This window comes from Giraffa tippelskirchi, chromosome 6, assembly GCF_054371585.1.
Source record: "Giraffa tippelskirchi isolate mGirTip1 chromosome 6, T2T-mGirTip1v1.2.pri, whole genome shotgun sequence".
Lineage (NCBI taxonomy): Eukaryota > Metazoa > Chordata > Mammalia > Artiodactyla > Giraffidae > Giraffa > Giraffa tippelskirchi.
In genome coordinates this window covers 92,707,626-92,726,817 of record NC_137280.1, presented here as the reverse complement: position 1 = coordinate 92,726,817, position 19,192 = coordinate 92,707,626, and the positions used below count along the sequence as shown (strand labels likewise).

The 19,192-nt window shown below is 54.4% G+C and overlaps 2 protein-coding genes across 14 annotated transcripts; both read right to left on the bottom strand.

Annotated features, from left to right (window-relative positions):
• Positions 1-1,295: 1,295 nt before the first annotated feature.
• On the bottom strand, positions 1,296-5,384 carry ZNF358 (zinc finger protein 358). 2 transcript variants are annotated; one of them, XM_081498556.1, is made up of 3 exons: positions 5,282-5,384; positions 3,315-3,420; positions 1,296-3,074 (listed from the first exon to the last, which is right to left on the bottom strand). In XM_081498556.1, the coding sequence occupies exons 2-3, from the start codon at positions 3,385-3,387 to the stop codon at positions 1,366-1,368; spliced, it is 1,782 nt and encodes a 593-aa protein (XP_081354682.1). In that variant the 5' UTR covers positions 3,388-3,420; positions 5,282-5,384; the 3' UTR covers positions 1,296-1,365. The 2 variants fall into 2 exon arrangements, with proteins under 2 accessions (XP_081354682.1, XP_081354683.1); XM_081498557.1 differs by lacking the exon at positions 3,315-3,420.
• A 4,691-nt stretch (positions 5,385-10,075) lies between these two features.
• On the bottom strand, positions 10,076-19,129 carry SAXO5 (stabilizer of axonemal microtubules 5). 12 transcript variants are annotated; one of them, XM_081498565.1, is made up of 10 exons: positions 18,993-19,129; positions 16,751-17,339; positions 15,179-15,285; positions 14,979-15,079; positions 14,596-14,708; positions 14,404-14,513; positions 13,852-14,053; positions 13,173-13,292; positions 10,713-10,859; positions 10,076-10,345 (listed from the first exon to the last, which is right to left on the bottom strand). In XM_081498565.1, exons 2-9 carry the CDS (start codon positions 17,319-17,321, stop codon positions 10,732-10,734), a joined length of 1,452 nt encoding a protein of 483 aa, XP_081354691.1. In that variant the 5' UTR covers positions 17,322-17,339; positions 18,993-19,129; the 3' UTR covers positions 10,076-10,345; positions 10,713-10,731. The 12 variants fall into 12 exon arrangements, 11 of the variants coding, with proteins under 11 accessions (XP_081354691.1, XP_081354688.1, XP_081354687.1 ...); XM_081498562.1 differs by having other exon boundaries at positions 13,173-13,258; XM_081498561.1 differs by having other exon boundaries at positions 10,076-10,312; positions 13,173-13,258.
• Between the last annotated feature and the right edge of the window lie 63 nt (positions 19,130-19,192).

Sequence of the window (19,192 nt, the reverse complement as noted above, 5' to 3'; positions counted from 1 at the left end):
CACCTACCTCCTCCCCTATCTCATCTCAGTGGCCCCAGGGCCTTAGTACAATCTTGCCTTAGAGCATAAGGTTGACAATGCAGGCTCCAGAGGGCAGGCAATTTGGGTTTAAATCTAGATGCTCCCAACCACCACTTCTGGGTCTTTCAAAAACTCCCTTAAACTCCATATGCCTCAGTATCCTCATTTGCAAAAGGGGAATGCTCAGTTATCTGTCTCATGGAGCTGCCGAGAGAATTAAATGAGAGGGCTTCCTTGACGGTCCAGTAATTAAGAATCTGCTTACCACTGCAGGGAACACAGAATCTATCTTGGTCTGGGAAGATCCCACACGGCACGGAGCAACTAAGTCCGTGCTCCACAACTACTGAGCCAGTGCTCTAGAGCCTGTGAGTCACAACTGCTGAAGCCTGTCTGCCTAGAGCCTGTGTTCCATAAGGGAAACTAAGGCAATGAGAAGCCCGCGTACCACAACGAAGTGTAGCCCCTGCTCACTGCAACTAGAGAAAAGCCCATGCGTAGCAATGAAGACCCAGCATGGCCAAAAGATAAATAAATAAAATTGTTTTTAAAAAATTAAGTGAGAAAATGCAAATGCATAGCACAAGTCTGGACCAACAGTAGAGCTGATTAAAGTAGCAGTGATTGGACTCATAAAGTCCTTCCACAGGGAAGCTGTCCCCTATTTAAATCAGAAGTCTTGTTATGCTTCTTGAATGCACCATACTCTATAGTTGCTTTTTAAGTGTTTCTGAACTCTGGGAGCTCTGTGAGAACCAAGGCATGCTAATCGTGCTCCCTGCTGAGACTTGAGCAATCAACACAACTTTGTTGAATGCATAAGCGCGTGACCTCTCCTTGGTCCTGTGATGTACCTGCAACTTGGGCTTTAAAGGATAAGGGGTAAATCTGGGGAGCAGAAAGGGCAGGCTGCCCACATGGTTTCATATCAGCCTCTGCTATGCACCTGCTAGATGTTCAATGTGCCAGAAATCCCACCACTCGTGGGAAAGTTAACTCCAAAAGGGAAGGAAGCTGCATAGCCAAACCGCAGGGTGAGTCCGCCCCTGACTGGGGTGGCTAGGTCTGGGGGAACAGAGAGTGGCGACTGCTGGGATGGACAGTAAGAGACCTCCTGGGGGAAGCTGGGAGGCCAGGAGGATGTTGTGAGGGGAGCCAGGACACTAAGGTTCCATTTGTGTGGCTCGCTCCGGCAGTGCCCTCCCATCTCCCCAGGAACAGGCTGCACATTAGAGAAAAAAGAGCAACAGCAGAACGACGACACAGAGCCAGGAGGCAGTGGGAGGATTTTACTAACTGCACAACACACGCTTTCCCAGGCCCCTGTGGGTGCCAGCACACCCTTCACCCATCAGGCCCAAGCAGGGCTTCTTGCTCCTGCACCCACCTGGGACTCTTGCCAGTAGGGAGGGCTGGGCTGACACTGTCACAGATGGGAGAGCTGGGGTCAGGGTAGGACTTGGAGTTGGGGTCAGGGCTGGGCACAGGATCTGTGTTGGGGCTGGGACCAGATCTGTGGTCAGGGCTAGCCAGGAGGTCGCAATTGGCATTGCACCCAGGCTTAGGGTCAGAAGACAGGATAGAATCAGGGGTGGGGCTAGATCCAGAGCCACTGGTGGGTTTGGGGTTGGGATTGGGGAGGGAGCCCAGCGTAGAGCCAGGGTCAGGGTCAAGGCCAGAGCTAGGGCCAGGGCTGAGCACTGATACAGCATCCGGACCCAGGAGGGAGGCCTGCCCTGGCCTTAGCATCGAAGCGGGGCTGAGGCCCAGGCTGGCAGCGGCAGCGGCAGCTGCAGCCGCACCCTCGTGCACGCGCTTGTGCTTGGTGAGGCTGGAGGCTTGGCCGAAGGCCTTGCCGCAGAGCTGGCAGCGGTAGGGGCGCTCGCCCGAATGCACATGTAGGTGCTGCAGCAACGCGGAGCTCTGCCCAAAGGCCTTGGAGCAGTGGGGGCAGGCGTAGGGCCGCTCGCCCGTGTGCGTGCGCAGGTGATGCTGCAGGTTGGAGCTCTGGCCAAAGGCCTTACCGCAGTGGGGACAGCGGTAGGGGCGCTCGGCCGTGTGCGTGCGCTGGTGCTGCAGCAGCGCCGAGCTCTGCCCGAAGGCCTTGCCGCATTGCGGGCATGGGTACGGCCTCTCGCCCGTGTGCGTGCGCAGGTGCTTCAGCAGCGCCGAGCCCTGCCCGAAGCCCTTGGCGCACACCGGGCACTTGTGCGGCCGCGGGCCGCCGTGCGTGCGCAGGTGCTGCGCCAGCAGCGAGCCGTGGCCGAAAGCTTTGCCACACACCGGGCAATGGTGAGGCTTCTCGCCACTGTGACTGCTGCGGTGCTTGAGCAGCGTGGAGCGCCAACCGAAGGCCTTGCCGCACGCGGCGCACTGGTAGGGCCGCGCGCCAGTGTGGATGCCCCGGTGCTGCGCCAGTGTGGCGCCGTGGCTGAATGACTTGCCGCAGTCGGGGCAGCGGTAGGGCTTCTCGCCGCTGTGGGTGCGGCGGTGCTGGCTCAGCCCCGAGCTGCGGCGGAAGGCTCGCCCGCAGTCGGGGCAGGAGAAGGGCCGCGGAGGGCTGGCAGGTGCAGGGAGCACCGCGGGGGCGGCGGTCAGGACCTCAGGGGTGGCAGGGAGGTCGGAGGAGAGGGCGTCCAGGTCTGGGGCGGCAGCGGGACTGAGGGTGTCGCTGTTAGGGTCGAGGATCAGGGGAACGGGGCCGATGACGTCGGGGTCGTCGAAACTTGAAGACAGGGGGTCGAGATCTTGGGGGTCGGAGTCATGGATCCCCGAGATGGAGCCTGGAGCATTCACCTCGGCATCCAGAGCCTCGGAGACAGGCTCCAGATCTTCATAGCTGGGGTCCACGTCCTCAGAGACAGTGTGGAGGTCTTCCGGCTCAGGCTCCGGGTTTTCGGAAGCCGGGTCCAGCTCTTCTGGGTCGGGGTCTAGGTCTTCTGAGTCTGAGTTAAGCTCTTCATAATCCGGCCTCCTGCCTTTGTGGCCTGGGTTCCTGACTAGGACGGAACGCCTCATCCCTGGTGTGGAAGTACCGGCTTCTGGGGCAGGATCTAGGGGGTGAGGGCAGAGGGTGAGTGGAGGGTAGGTTCTGGGGAACCGGGGGTCTCTTTTGGAGCCTGGGCAGGGAAGGGAGAGGGAGTCGGGCTGTACCCCAGATCCCGCTTTGGGCTACACACACAGATCCTTCTCTTGTCTCATGCTATAGGGAGACTGCACTGGCTCCTGCCAGGGCAGGGAGAAGAGGGACCCTGGTTGGACATGGGGAGGGGCCTCCCTTCTCAGCCCCACACCTGGATAGAAGTCAGGGGACCCAGCACTAGAGGTCTCCAGCACCCAGCTCCATGGCTCCGCCCCTCTCTCCATCCTGGGCTCCTCCTCTGGTGGGAAGCTCAGGTCCTGTGGAGGAGAGAGAGTCCCCTTGACCATGGCCCCTTCAAGGGGAAGAGGGCGGGTGTCTGGGTTCCTGTGCTTGCTCTAAGTACATGGCCTGAATTCCAGTCCCATTGTTGGGGGTGGCATATTTGGGGGTTCCTGGTAGGGAACTTGGCTCGCCTCCTAGAGAGGAAACATTGTGATCTCTGAAGGCTCTATCTACGGGGGATGAGTGTGTGTGTGTATGTGGGGGGCAGACAACATCTGGTACTCCTCCTGGGTCACTGGGGGCACGCAGGGAGACCCCTGGCTTGCTTCCTGGGGAAGAGACATGAATTCCAAACTTCACAGTTCTGGGGTAGGACTAAGTGTCAAGACACCTATGTTCTGTCTTAGAAGATCCTGAATGCCGATTTCTAAAGTTAGAGTGTGCGTGGGGACCTCTGGAGGGGTCAGGGAGACCCATGGACCCATTATCCAAGAGAGTAGGGACAGGTGTCAGTATACCTGTTTGCCCGATTGGATAAATCCTGAATTCTAACCCCTAGCTTTTTAGTCGCTTAGTCCAGTCCAACTGTTTGGTATCTCGTGGACTGTAACCCGCCAGGCTTCTCTATCCAAGGAATTATTCAGGCAAAAATACTGGAGTGGGTAGCCAATTCCCTTCTCCAGCAGATCTTCCCCACCCAGGGATCAAACAAGGGTCTCCTGCATTGCAGGCAGATTCTTTACCATCTGAGCCACCAGAAAACCCCTAGCTGCGGGGTAGACAAAACAACACCTGGGGCTTCTCTTAGGTTACTGAGGGGACCCCTGGGCCATCTCCTAGGAAGGATGATCTCTTGAGTGATTGATTCCATGGCTGAAGCATGGAGATGGTCCTCTCTGGGAAGATCCTGAATTCTACCTCCATGGCTGGAGGTAGGGAGTGGGGCAGAGAAACAAGCTGGGACCCCTTTTGGGGAGCAGGGGGAGCTCAGGATTATCTGAAGGGGAGGTGATGCCCACCCCATGGCTAGGCCTGGGAGGGACAACAACAAATAGATCTATTATTGGGAGGGGGGTTGAGGTGGGGATGGGTGGGTGTGTGTTGTGGGGCACTTTGGCTCTCCTTTGGGGAAGGGGGAACTTCTGAGCCACAACCCCAGAACTGGGAGTGGATACACACACAGAGAGGCCTGAGTTCCTAGATCACCTCCTCACATTCCATGATGGAGGGTGGGGGGACAGTGCTGGGTCACCCCTGGATTCCCAGTAGGGGGAAGACCCTTAGATTGGCTCCTGAATTCCCACCTCTGAGCTACAAGCAGCAAGGAGACATAACTGGGGTCCTTCCCTGAGTTCCTGGGGGGCAGGTGGAATCCTGGATCACCTCCTGAGGAAGGGGCTTCCAGTGCTCTGGACCCCAAGACTGGAGAGTGAGGGGAAACAACAACTGGAGTCCTGGGGGAGGTCCCTCTGGAGGATGGGTCTCCTGAACTCCGGACCCCAGGCTGGAGGGTCTGAGAGAACAATACCTGGGATCACTCCAGGGCTCCTGGGGTGTGGGATCCGGATCGCCTCCAGGGGAGGGGGGTTCTGGACTTACGCACCCGCCCCCAGCCGAGGGGTGCCCCCCTGCCCTACCTCCCGATTGACGGCGCCCAGCTTGGGCTGGGCCCTCCCCCGGGGCCACAGCGGCGGAACCGGCGCGCTAGGCCCGCAGGTCGCGCGGCCCCCTCCCATCGCGCCCCAGGCTCTGCTTTCCCCGGGCGGGCGGGCGCGCGAGGCAGCGGTGGGGGGGGGACAGAGGTCGCCCCGGGCCGCGCCCCGCGCTGGGGGCCCCACGCGCCCGCCCCCCTCATCGCGGCCCCCGCCCGCCCGGCCCGCTCGCGGGGACACTCACCCGGCGCCCCTCTCCCCTGCCCGGCCCGCCGCGCCCGCCGGCGCCCCCGGGGCCCGCAGGAAGCCCCCCGCCCGCCAGCCCCGCCGGCGGCCCCCTCGGCCCTGCGGCCCCGCCAGGCGCTCCAGGGGAGCGAGAGGGGCCGGACGAGGGCCGCAGCGGGGGCTGCTGGGACTTGTAGTTCGCCCGCGCCCGCCTCGGCCGTCGCCATCGCTGCCCCCGCCCCCCCCGGGCCAGCCTTTGTCCCGGCCCGGCCACCCGGCCGCGCGGCCGCGCCTTTGTCTGCACCGGGCACCGCCCGCGCTGTCCCCGCCGCCGCCTCTTTTCTGCTTCTCTCAGCCGCTCTTGATCCCTCTCCGCCCCTGTCTCTCTCTCTGTGTCCCTTCTCTGTCCCTCCGTCCCTTTATTTCCATGTCTTGGCCTCTCTTGTCACTTTCTCTGTCTCCGTCCCTCTGTCTGCATCCTCCTCTCTCTCCCTGTCTCTGCCTCCTGCCCGTGTCTCCGACTCTCTCTCTCTTTCTCTTTCTCGCTCTCCTTTCCAGAACACCGAACAGTCTCTGTCTCTTGCAGACGGGCAACACACATCAGCATAGTTCAGACGCTGAGAATTTACAAACTTGTGGTATCTTTGCTCAGTCCAGCGTTTTCGCTTTAAGACTCCTCCTCCCTCCGAGGAAAAGAACTGGGGATACTCCTCCTCCTTCTCCCAGGGTCATTCACGGCTGTCACTGGTGGGCTCCCCGTGCCTATTCCTCTTTCTATAAGCCAGGTCTGGGAAGCAATCTGGGCATACTTTACCTGGAAATGAAAATCCCTGTGAAGAGGGAATGAAATACAGCCCTGGCAGCTGGCAGCTGGGCTGTGATGTTCTTCCCAGAACATAAACAACAGGTCTCAGAACATAAACAGTCATCACACAAGACCGCTCTGTGACCGCGTCTGAGCTGAGATAGACACAAGGACACTCTGCAACCTCAGAAATGAATACATACACTGTGCCCCCTACTAACGGAGATGACCGCCACTTCTTCCCAATGACCGCCCCACATCCATCCTCCTACATCGAAGAATCACCAAAATACCCAGTCACCAATCTGCAACCTCACAGTGCCAGGCTAGAATTGCTTCTACTCTCCTCAACTCTCCTTAAAACTATCCAGCACAAGCCTAAATCCTATAAGAAACCTTTCTGTCCTCCACCTCTCTCTTCTGGAGATACCCCTCTAAGGGGTCTTCCTTGCTGCACAAGCTAAAAAAAAACCAAACTCTTTTGACTACTGGTGTACTTCTGATGGGTCTTTTCTGGGGGCTCAGTGGTAAAGAACCCACCTGCCAATGCCGGAGACGTGGGTTCAATTCCTGGGTCATGAAGATCCCCTGGAAAAAGGAATGGCAACCCACTCCAGTATTCTTGTCTGGAGAATCCCATGGACAGAGGAGCCTGGAGGGCTACAGTCCATGGGGTCGCAAAGAGTCGGACGTGACTGAGCGACTAAACAACGACAACAAAAACAAGTGCCTCTGATGGTCCTTGGCTGGCGAATTTTGACACCATCTACCCTTCTGGAATCTTTTAGATCTGGGCTGAACTTTTGGCCTGAGACCTGCTTTCCACCCCTCTGTGGAGAAGCCCACAGCAGATCTGAGAGACTTGAGACTGCAATTGGATTATGTTCCTGGATCCTTATCCTGCTGGATGATCCCATTACAGTAATACCTGTAAAGACAGCTGTTGTTTCTGTCTGCCTAGTGTCTCTCTTAGCACCTTGTTTTCCCTTTGTGTAGCCCCCACCACTACTCCAGACAGACCTGTGTCTAACACAGCCCCCAGTATCTTGTAATTAAAACTTATCAACCCGAGAACCTCACCCCCTGGCCACAAGAATGAGGTCTGGGATGAAGCCATATAGCTAGAGGATCTCTTTCTTCCTCTGGGATCATGAACTGTTCATAGGACCTCATTCTCCCTGCACTCACCTTCCTCAGTTGTGTGGAAGAACAGTCTGCAGACTGAAGTCAATCTGTACCAGGATGTAGAGGTGAGAGTCAGAGAGACAGCCATAGCTATATTGGTTGAGCTCCTCAGTTCAGTTCAGTTCAGTCACTCAGTCATGTCCATCTCTTTACAACCCTGTGGACTGCAGCACACCAGGCTTCCCTGTCCATCACCAACTCCCGGAGCCTGCTCAAGCTCATGTCCACCCAGTTGGTGATGCCATCCAACCTTCTCATCCTCTGTCATCCCCTTCGCCTCTCACCTTCAATCTTTCCCAGCATCAGAGTCTTTTCCAATAAGTCAGTTCTTCACATCAGGTGGCCAAAGTATTGGAGTTTCAGCTTCAGCATCAGTCCTTCCAATGAATATTCAGGACTGATTTCCTTTAGGATGGACTGGTTTGATCTCCTTGCAGTCCAAGGGACTCTCAAGAGTCTTCTCCAACACCACAGTTCAAAAGCATCAATTTTTTGGCGCTCAGCTTTCTTTACAGTCCAACTCTCACATCCTTAAATGGTTACTGGAAAAACTGTAGCTCTGACTAGACAGACCTTTGGTGGCAAAGTAATGTCTCTGCTTTTTAATATGCTGTCTAGGTTGGTCATGGATATAGCCAGGTTGAGCTCCTGGATATAGCCATACCTGAAGCCCTCAGTCTTGTCAGTATCACAAGCCAACCAATTTCTTGGGTATTTGAGCTAGTTTAATGGGTTTTTGTTCCTTGCAGTCATGACAGTCTTGACTAATTTATAAATTAGTTTCGGGAAGGGGAAGGGTATTGAAGGAAATAACTTAAAATGTGAAATTGGCTGAACAAAGGTAAAATAGAGGGCCAGGGCCACCACAGACATATATATTCATTATGAATAGGACTTCAAGCTTTGCGCTCTGTACAACCTCCCTGGATGTATGTCACACCCCGTAGAAGAGCCTTTCTCAGGAGACCAGACATCTATTATGTAGAAAAATAGCTGATTAAATTGTTGCCTGTTTTATCTTGGCACTCTAACAGTGTGTCACCTGAGACCGTGGCTCAAGTGCCTTTGGAGGAAAACATCAGGATGTTGGAATACCTGGGAGCTTCCATGAAGTCTTCAACAAGGTCTTATAAGATAGATACAAACTCCCTCTATCTGCTCCTTCTTAAAGCAGAGTTAGCACTTCCTTGATTTTGTGAGATTGCCAGAGCTCAATTTTCTGTCCCAGGCTAAAAAACAAAGTTACTAGAAATGAGATGGGGAGATAAGGCTGGGATTATCAGAGATCTGGTGGGTACTTTCAAACGCTGAACACTGCCTGTCTCTAAAGGCACAATTACCCTCATTGGGAAGAGACTATTGGCTGAGTCTGTCTGCTGTCTAGATTGTAACCTGGGGCAAGATAGATGCTATGGGGATGGGCAGGCACAGGTCTGTTACTAGGAGACAGGATCTACCAAGGTTGGCCTCCAGACTCCAAGATCCTGGTGAGGTTTGGAGAACCAAATCATCCAAGCACTGAATCACAGCATCTCATCCTCTGGGCACAGTTATTGGTTTGAAGCTGGACATGTGACACAAATGGGTCAGCCAGAGTGTTCCTTACTTTCTAATACAAGACAGCTCTTCCTTTGGGGCCTAACTATTAGGATTTGAGTTTTGTTTTGGTTTTGTTTTTTGCCACTGCTTGGACTGAGAGGCAGCAAGGCAGAAAGCATGCTTGATAAGGAATTGGCAGTCTTGCTAATTACAGACTTTAAGTCAATAAAATCCCTTTCTGATTGAGCAGATAGAGCTAGGTTTCTGATACTTGAAATAGAAATACCTAAGACCTTAACAAAATTTAGGCACTGTTCATTGAGCTGCAGCCAAGTGTGAGGCCCTGTTTTAAGATGGTATATGCACATTGTATTGTAACCCTCCATGAAGGAGGAACTGTTGCTCTCCCCAGTTTTGCACATAATGAAAGTGAGGGTGAGAGTATGAAATCATTTGCTGAAGGACAGAAGGAGATAAGGCTGATGCTTAGTGATGAGTACCATTGACAAGAATGTTTTCCTTTAAAAATTCATCTGTTTGGGGATTTCCCTGGTGATCCAGTGGTTAAGAATCTGCCTTGCAATGCAGGATATGAGGGTTCAATTCCTGGCCGAGGAACAAAGATCCCCACATGCAGGGGCAGCTAAGCCCGAGTGCAGCAACTACTGAGGATGTGCACTCTAGGGTCCGTGCTCCACAAAAAGAGAAGCCCCTGCACATTGCAACTAGATGAAAGCCAGAGCCACAACAAATACCAAGCATAGCCTAAATACAAAAAGAGTCATCTGTTTTCCCATGTTCAAGACTATTTCATTTGGGCTTCCCTGGTAGGTCAGTAGTTTAAAAAAAAAGCTGCCTGCCAATGCAGGAGACAAGGGTTTGATCCCTGGTCTGGGAAGATCCCACATACCATGGAGCAACTAAGCCCATGCATCACAACTATTGAGCCTTTGTTCTAGAGCCTGGGGACTTCAACTGCTGAGCCTTTATGCCGCAACTATTGAAGCCGAGGAGCTCTAGAGCCTGTGCTCACAACAAGAGAAGTCACCGAAATGAGAAGCTCATGCACTGCAACTAGAGAGCAGCCTCCACTTGCTACAACTAGAGAAAAGCCCAAGCAGCAATAAGGACTGAGCACAGTAAAAAAATGCAAACACATAAATTTTTTAAAAGGTTATTTTATTCATCTAATTTTATAAGCCCTTTTGTTTTTTATAGTTCGTAGGACATGCCTTTTTTGGAAAGTAAGTGGAATATAGGAGGGATACACATAAATCCATAACATAAAACCGAAATCATCATAATGTAATTTCTTTCTGTACTGAAGACATTTAGAGTAAAGTTTCTGTTCTTTCCTGGCAACCCATACTGGGGCTGGTCAGTTCCTTGGTTAGAAAATGCTTCACAATGTGCCGAAATCTGCCTCCTTGTAACTCCTACCTCTTATTTCTCATCTGGTGTCTCAGCAGTTTAAACCATTCTTAGAACCAGGCAGGAGCACCCATAACCCTGCAACTGGAGCTACACAGAACCAAAGCAAAATTTCTGAGCTTCCTGGAAGGCAAGGCAAAGAGGATGAGTCCCTTTGTGCATACAGTCTGGCCAAGTAGCAGACTGGCTTTACCAGGAGCACCTGATTTTGTTGTGGGAATCACTGGAGAATGGGTTTATTTCAGTGGTCCTCAACCAGGGGCAACTTTTCCCCCCAAGGGACACTTGGCAATGTATGGAGACATCTTTGGTTGTCACAAATGGGTGGGGGAGGAGGAATGTACTACTGGCATGTGGTGGGTAGAGGTCAAGGATGATGCTGGCCAGCCTGCAATGCATGAGACGGCCTCCAACCACCAAGAATGATCCTATCCAGAATGCCAATAATGCTGACATTGAGAAAGCCTGTTATTATCATGGAGTAACTCACAAGAGTGTCATCTGCATCATTAGTGGAAGCAAACAGAAGAAATGTCCGGCCTCCAGCAGACCTTCTCATGGTCAACGTGGATACCATAATTGCAGCCGAAAGGGCCATCTTGTCCCAGTAGAACCTCAAACTGGACTCCTCTCCTTCCTGTGGAAATGACAGGCTGGTCTCACAGAAGTATTGCCCATGGGGAAAGGACTCCTGACCAGGCTTGAGGCTGACTCTTAGTGGCCCATTGAATTGGGGGTCTTGTGAAGGTCTGTCTACAGGGTCAGGTAGCTACATTCATTCCCTGAAACCAGATTCTCAACAGCCCACCGAGGCAGGACCCAAGCACGGCCACCAAGACCCATCTGACCATTCCAGACTGAGCCAGCTTCTCAGTGTTGATCGCACCAGACCTCCAAGATTGTCATGGTGGGTTGCTGTCCAAGGTACTAGTCCTTGACATGCTTGCTAAGCCCTGTCACCCACTAGCTTCAGGGTCCCACCCCAACCTCTTCCTTTCTACCCTTTTCATTCTGTCTCTGGCTGAACACCTGCCCCCTTGGATCTGATTATATCCTGATGACTTTTGTTGTCTTTCCTGGGGGCCAGTTTCCCAGCTGCACCAACCATTCAGCTTCCAGCCTCTGCCCACAACAGGGTAAATTGCCGGGTTATTCTCATGTCCACCGCTTCATGCCCCCTCTGAGCTCCAGCCAGCATCTCAAGGATTGAAAGCTCCTTCCTCCATCTCCTCTCCTTCATCCTTGGAAGGGAAGCTCTCCTTTCTTGACTCCCAGCCATGACCTGACTATTGTGTACATTTCTCAGTTATAACAATCTAATGAGAGAGATTGTGTCCAGGTGGTGCTAGTGGTAAAGAACCCATCTGGCGATACAGGAGAGATAAGAGACACAGGTTCAACCCCTGGTTCAGGAAGATCCCTTAGAGGAGGGCATGGCAACCCACTCCAGTATTCTTGCTTGGAGAATCCCACGGACTAGAGGAGCCTGGCAGGCTCCAGTCTATGGGGTTGCAAAGAGTCGCACATGACTGAAGCAACTTAGTTCGTGGCACACACACAATGAGAGAGAGCTATTATTTATCTCCATTTTATAGATAAGCAACTAGAGGCTCAGAGGGGTCAAATGACCTGCCCGAGAGTACTTTTCAGGACATGGTGGAGTCAGGATTTGGACTCTGTCCATTCAGTTCCAGGAGCCTGTGATCTCAATCTCCTGACACTGCCTCTGTTCAACATTGTAACTCCATTCACCCACATCATTCAGAGCTTGTGACAGCACCTAAACTCCTTACATGAGTCCAGCCACCAAGCCCTTGCACAAACTGGGATGGCCTCCCTGCCCAGAGTGGGACAACACCCAGGGTCTGCAAAAGGGCTTCTCCCTGGAGTCATTCTCTCTTGTACATTCTCCCCGACCTCCACCCTTCATCCCGCAAGCCCCCTATCTCCTGGAGGAGGGCATGGCAATCCACTCCAATATTCTTGCCTGGAAAATTCCATGGGCAGAGGAGCCTGGTGGGCTACAGTCCATGGGGTTGCACAGAGTCAGACACGACTGAGCACACATGCATGGGTTGCCAAAGCACTGTTTATTGCTGGCTAGGGCATGGGTAGATAAGGGTCTGGGGGGCCCAAGGGTCCACTTGCCGAGCCCCGCAGCCCCACTGATGAAGAGAGCCCAGGGGCAAGTGACTCTCCTGGAAGTCATCCCATCTTAGCACCGCTGGGCCCTGGTACTTGAAGGTAAATTCATCCTTGTTTAGGGTTGAGAAGCAGCGCTGTTGACCCAGCGGGGGCTCCAAGTGGCTATATTTGCACTGTGGAGTCAGGGTAGGGGAGCCTGGCAGGGCAGCCTGGAGGGTGGCTGACCCACCCAGGCCCCCCTGGGAACATACAAGTGTGGGGAGAGACGCAGCTGGGTTTGGTCCATGACTGGGTCCTGGGGAGGTGGGCAAAAGGTTGGAGTGACACAGGAGCTGGATGAGAAGCTGAAGAGAAACCAGTGCAGGCCCCGGGGGAGACCCCATGGCCTTATTGACCTTAGGTGATTCTGAGCTCACCCTCAGCTTGGAATGTAACTGGGGCTCACCACAGTTGCCCCTCAGCTGACTGTGATGGGCCCCTGAGCCTTGGGTGACCCTAGAGTGACCCTGAGCAGTGAAGTGAAAGTTAGTCACTTATTCGTGTCTGACTCTTTGTGGCCCCATGGACTGTAACCCACCAGGCTCCTCTGTCCATGGGGATTCTCCAGGCAAGAATACTGGAGTGGGTTGCCATGCCTTCCTCCAGGGGATCTTCCCAACCCAGGAATCGAACCCATGTCTCCTGACTTGCAGGCAGATTCTTTACCATCTGAATCACCAGGGACGCCGGACCCTGAGCAGATGTGAGACTAATTCTGATCTGAGAGGTTACCTGGTTAAGGAGATACCCTTTCCTCCTCCCTCACCCGCTGTAGCATCTCCTCCGTCACAGAGGCTGGAGCTATTCCGTGTGGCTTCAGCATCTTCCGGTTCATGGTTAAAAAATCTACGTCTGGAGATTTGAGTGGGGTTGCCAAGCTGAGAGGCTGAGGGAGGAAAGGCAGGGCCCAGGGGGAAAGGATGCGGGAGACTAAGGATGCGGCAAGGGTTCAAGGGCGACCCCTGGGTTCCCGCTGAAGTTGTCAGAGGAGGAGGATGGGTTAGGAGGCAGGGAGGGTAAGGGAGCCAGCGAGGGACTGAGGTGGCCTGGGGCGGGGCAAGGGCAGAAGATCCGGAGTGAGGGGCTGGTGAGGGGACAGGAAGAGTGGATTAGCTGGTCAAGGGGCGGAGCCAGAGTGTTGAAGAGGAGGAGGAGGGCTAAGAGTCTTGAGAGGGTGGATATGGAGAGGGGAGGAGCCATACCAGAAGGGCAGAGTCATGCAGGGATGGAGGGGGTTGTTGAGAGTCACGATGACGAGGGCATGGGATTGTTCAGGGTCAGAGCTGGGAATCTTGGCCCAGGGCGTGAGATCTAACCCTTCAGGAGGCGGAGCCAGAGGCAGGCCCAGAGGCAGGCAGTGGACGAGGTGGGATTGGCCGGGGGCGGGACCACAGAAGTGGCAGGGGCAGGGCGGGGCTTCCCCAGGTGGGCGGGGCCTCGCTCACCACCGGTGCCCTCTGGCAGGTTGCTGCGGCGCAGGTGGAGGTTGGGCGCTTTCGGCGGCTTTGGCATCCCAGGGGGTAAATAGTCCGTGCCCATGGAGGTCTGGAAGAACTGTCCGAGCAGCGACGGCTCCCCTAGGGTTATGTGACTCTGCAATGTCTCATGAGGCACGTGGCGGCTGGCTGGCTCGCTCGCTCGCAGTGGCTGTAAGGACCACAGGGTATCTGGGAAGCTCCCCTCGTCATGGGTGTCCCAAGGCCAGGGATGAAGCTCAAAAGCGGGAGCTGTGTGACCTTGGACGGCTCACACTCTCTCTGGGTCCCACGTGATGGCGCTGGGAACTGGTACTGTTATCTCAGTTTACAGACAACCACTGAGGTATGAAGTGGTTAAGTGGCTCGCCGTACATCCCGCAGATAGATCCAGGAGATCCCCGTACACATGTCCAGCTCCCTCCCACCTCAGGGCCTTTGCACTTGCTATTATTCACTCTGGGAAACAGAGGAAAGCCCGTTTCCCTGACTCGCCCTGCAGCCTTTCACCTTCCTGCTGACCTGACGGTAGAAGAAGTGTGTGGAGGTGGTGAGGCTCCCTGGACCGGGACACCCATTTCCTTCCAGGATGTGTGACTCCGGAGTCTGGTCGTGGTGAAGAAGGAAAGGTTCTGCCAGTGGCAGAGTAGGTCCTGAGCAACCCTGGGTGGCTGCTCTGGGAGTGAGGGGGCAGGGCAGGCAGCCAGATCTCACCTGGCTCCCGGGCATAGAAGTGTTCCCCCTTGGTGGTCCTGTCATGGAAGAGGCCATCCCCAGGACGTATGTTCACACAGTGGATGTGGGCTGAGGCCCGGGCCTTGTCATACCTGCAGGTAAGGGGATAGGAAGCAGGAGGTGGATCCATCTGATCTGGGCCCTTACAACTCCCAGGAAAAGGGAGGGAGGGACAGGCTCCCCAATGGCCAAGCTGTAGGGTGCTAATTGTGAGTGATCTGGCACAATAGTGGGCCTTGCCTGTGGGTGATGGAGACTTCAAGGGTGCAGTGTTGGCCCTAAAGACTTAGGTGACCCACCCCACGTATCGCTGAGAGCTCTTTCACCCCGTCTTGGTAGAAAAGGCCATGGTTCTTTTGTACCTGTCCGGGGGCAGATCCAGAAGCCCGTAGGCTTGTTCCTGCTCCGTGCACATGGGCCTGTAGCCAATCTTGAAGTCTCCCAGTTCTATGCTGGAGGAGGCCTGTGGGTGGACAGGAGTGGGAGGGCAAGACCACCCAGCCCCCATCACTGCTCCTCCCCCCGACCCCCCACTGGCAGCATCAGCCTGGTCTCAATTTACCCTCTTACACGGCAGGGCAGGTGGGCCTGGCAGGGCCTGGAACTGTCTCTGGTAGGAGGTGTTGTCATCCTGTCTCTTGTGCTCCCAGTGGAGGGGATTGCGCCCACCTGAGGATGAGCAAGAGGAGAGAGAATGGGATCAATTTTTGGCAGCTTCAGGACCACTAGGATTCTATTCCTCGCCTGGGAAGAGCAGGTGGGCAGTCCAGACTAGTTTAGCCAAAGGCCTATCTGGAAAACATCAAAAATAATAAGAAGTAGGGACTTCCATGGGTTCCCTGGTGGCTCAGTGGTAGAGAGTCCACCTGCAATGCAGGAGCTGCAGGAGAAGCAGGTTGGATCTCTGGGTTGATCCCCTGAAGAACCACTCCAGTATTCTTGCCTGGAGAATCCCATGGGCACAGGATCCTGCCGGGCTACAATCCATGGGGTCATGAAGAGTCGGACACGAACTGAAGCAACTTAGCACATATGCACAGGGACTTCCATGGCTAAGACTCCACACTCCCAGTGCAGGGGGCCTGGGTTTGTTCGATCCCTGGTCAGGGAACTAGACCCCACATGCCACAACAAAGATCAAAGATCCCGCGGGCCAAAACTAAGACCCAGTACAGCCAAATATATATTAAATGACAATAAGGGAGTTCCCTGATGGCCTAGTGGTTAGGATTCCAGGTTGTCACTGCTGTGATCCAGGTTCAGTCTCTGGTCGGGAGCCGAGATCGCACAAGCTATGTGTTCCTCTGAGTCACAGAATTGGAAAAATCATACAAATGACAGCGACGCTTTGTTGCTCACTATCTGGCAGGCACGTCCTGCACTCGGGGCTCTTTTGGCTTCACCAGTAACCATAAAACTGGTTGTTGCACCCACTTTGCAGATGAGTAAACTGAGGCTGGAAGAGGTTGCTTTCCTCAGAGTCACACAGCTACTGAGGTGGCAGGGCTGGGTGGTGAAGGTGGAGGACACTTAGATTTGTTTAACCCCAAACCAGCTTCATGACTGCCCACAGCAAAGCACCCTGGAGAGCTTCAGGAGATGTGCCCATTCTGTGGATGCAGAAACTGAGGCTCAAGGAGGTTCCAGAGTTTCTCAGCCTCTGCGCTGTTGACATTTGGTGAAAGTGAAGGTGTTAATCGCTTGGTTGTGTCCCACTCTTTGCAACTCCATGGACAGTAGCCCGCCAGGCTCCTCTGTCCATAGGGTTTTCCAGGCAAGAATGCTGGAGTGGGTTGCAATTCCCTTCTCTAGGGTATCTTTCTGACGCAGAGATCGAACCCGGGTCTCCTGGATTGGCAGGCAGATTCTTAACCAACTGAGCCACCAGGGAAGCCAACAGCCGCAGAATTCTTTACTGTGGGTAGCTCCCCTATGCGTGGTAAGATGTTTAGTAGCATCCCTGGCCTCCATCAACTCCCTGACAGTAGCATTCTCTCCTTCCCGTCGTAAAGACTTAAAAAGACGATCATCAGACACTGCCAGTTGTCCACTGGGGGCGAGGAGCAGAATCCCTGTTCGCCGCGAGAATAAGTGTGTCGGTTAAATTGCCTAGGGCGCCCGGGCGCGCACTCACGGAGGCGGCAGGCAGGCTCGCGGGGCTTCAGGCAAAGGTCGTGGAGCGGGAAGAACTCCCGGTACGTGGTGGGCGGGATGCGCAGCTTGACTAGGTCCCCCGACGGCAGCGAGTCGCGGTCGAAGATGAGGCGCGCGCCGCGGATCTGTTCGCGGGCGCGCTCCGACGGCTCTGGCCAGCCGTAGTCGGTGCGCGCGGTGGAGAGGCCGGTGCGGGGGCGCGCTTCCGCGTGCAGGTGCAGGTGACTGGTTTGCGTGGCGAATGTGGGCTCCCGCGCCAGTTCCCGCTCCTGCTCCCTCAACAGCATCGGTGGCGGGGGCTCATAGGCGCAGCGCGTCTCCGACAGGCGCTTCTGGCCCGCCCAGCGCGCATCCTTTTGGAAGAGGGTTGCGCAGGGCGGCGGCGGGCACAGCGGCCCCCGGGTAGAGCTCGAGTAGGCGGGAAAGTCCCGGTGCGATGTGGACTGCTTGGTGTCCGCGTGCAGCCGCGGGTCCGGTCCCAGCGCGAAGTGCGAGGCCTTGAGGAAGTCCAACCGGGACACTGGGCACGGCAGGAGGGCGCCCGCGGCCATAGCGGGGGGAGGTGCCACCTGCGAGGAGGCGGAGATAGGAATGAGCAGGTCCCATGGTGGGCTCGGGGTTGGAGACATTTTAAGTAACAGGTTTAAGGATTTTACTGGCGGTCGAGTGGTCAGGACTCCTCGCTTTCACTTCCAGGGACCAGGGTTCAACCCTGATCCGGGAACTGAGATCCCGCAAGCCCTGTGGTGCGGCCCTCACCCCCGCCCAAAAGAAACAGGTGTAGCCCCTTTGCCTGCCCGCAGGAAAAGTAGAGATAGAAATAATCACTTATTTGGCGTTTAGAGTGTGCCAGGCACGGTTCTAGGCTCCCGGAGAGGGTTCATCAACAGACCTAGAGCCCTACCTTTGTGGAGATGGTAACGGGAACAGACAATAATGAATAAATGTAATCACATCAACTGCAGAGTAAGTTACAAGGTGATAAGTGCCTTGGGGGGAAAAAGTCACATGGGGTAAAGGATAGGGTTTGGGCTAGAAGCCTTGTTGTTTTAAATAGTCAGGAAAGGCATTCCTTGGTGGTGCAGTGGATAAGAATCCACCTGCCATTGCAGGAAACATGGGTTCGACCCCTGGTCTGGGAAGATTTCATATGCTGCAGATCAATTAAGCCCGTGGGAGCCACAACTACCAAAGCCCACAGTCTAGGAGCCCATGTGCCACAAGAGAAGCCACTGCATTGAGGAACACACACAATGAAGAGTAGCCCCCTGCTTGCCACAACTGGGGAAAGCCCACATACAGCAACGAGGTCCCAGTGCAGTCGTAAATAAATAAATAAAAAATTTAAAAAATAGTCAGGGAAGGCATCACTAAGATGATAGCTGAGCAAAGACCTGGAAAGAGGGGCAGTGGGGCATTTAGATATTGGGGGGGGGGGTAATGACACTCTGGGCAGAAGAAACAGCAGGTACAAAGGCCCTGCGGCTGCTGCAGAGAGATAGGAAGAGCTGCAGAATTAACCATTTGCATTTGACAGTTTGATACTGGAACCCACTCTCTTCACTCTCAGTCAGTTGTGAAGACCACGGCCCTCCCCTCCTTCATGCCTGGGAACCCACTTCTGTCTCTTCCCAGCTCTGGCCCCTGTCCCATCTCTGCCATACCCCTCTCCTCACTGGTCTTCCTGCCCTCAGCAGTTGTCCCAGGCCCTTACTGCTCTTTGTGTCTTCCAGCTGTCTGCATTTTACACACTTCTTACTCATTTCTCTGACCTTTAGCTCCGGACTCTCAGCACCCCACTTAGCCTACCAAGACTTTCTGGCTTTTGCTCAGAGCTGAGATGTCTCCCTCAACCCATCTCTGTCCCTCAGAGATCAGATGCTTGGATACCACCAACACTCCTGGCTTACTCAGCATCACCTTCTTCAGGAAGCCCTCCCAGACTGCTTCAGCTCACAACTATTGGTTCACATCAATCTCTTCAGAAAACACACATCAAGAGTTTTTTGTTTGTTTTTTTTTTAACGAAACCACAGTGGGTTTGTTTTTTTTTTTCCCTGATCATTTCACCACCTAAAATAGTTGAAGATCGAGAAGCTTTCAAATAGTTTGTGGGAGAATCTGACGACTGAAACAACTAGCCGGGTTACCTTGGAATAATTAACTGGGCTCCTGTGAACTTCATTTTGTTTCCTGACCACGGTTGAGGAGAGTGCACCTACCTCAAGGTGGGGGCATGAGAGCTAGTGAGTCTTAGACGATGCACTTGGCATGGGCATGACCCTCGAGACTCCCTCAGTCCCTGGTCTCCCAGAGGATGCTCAGATGTTCCATCTGGGGATTCATCCAGGTGTGGTATGGCCCTGCCCATTGTGACCCAATAAGCTGCCTGGGACGATGCTGTCACAAGGGTCCCCCAGCA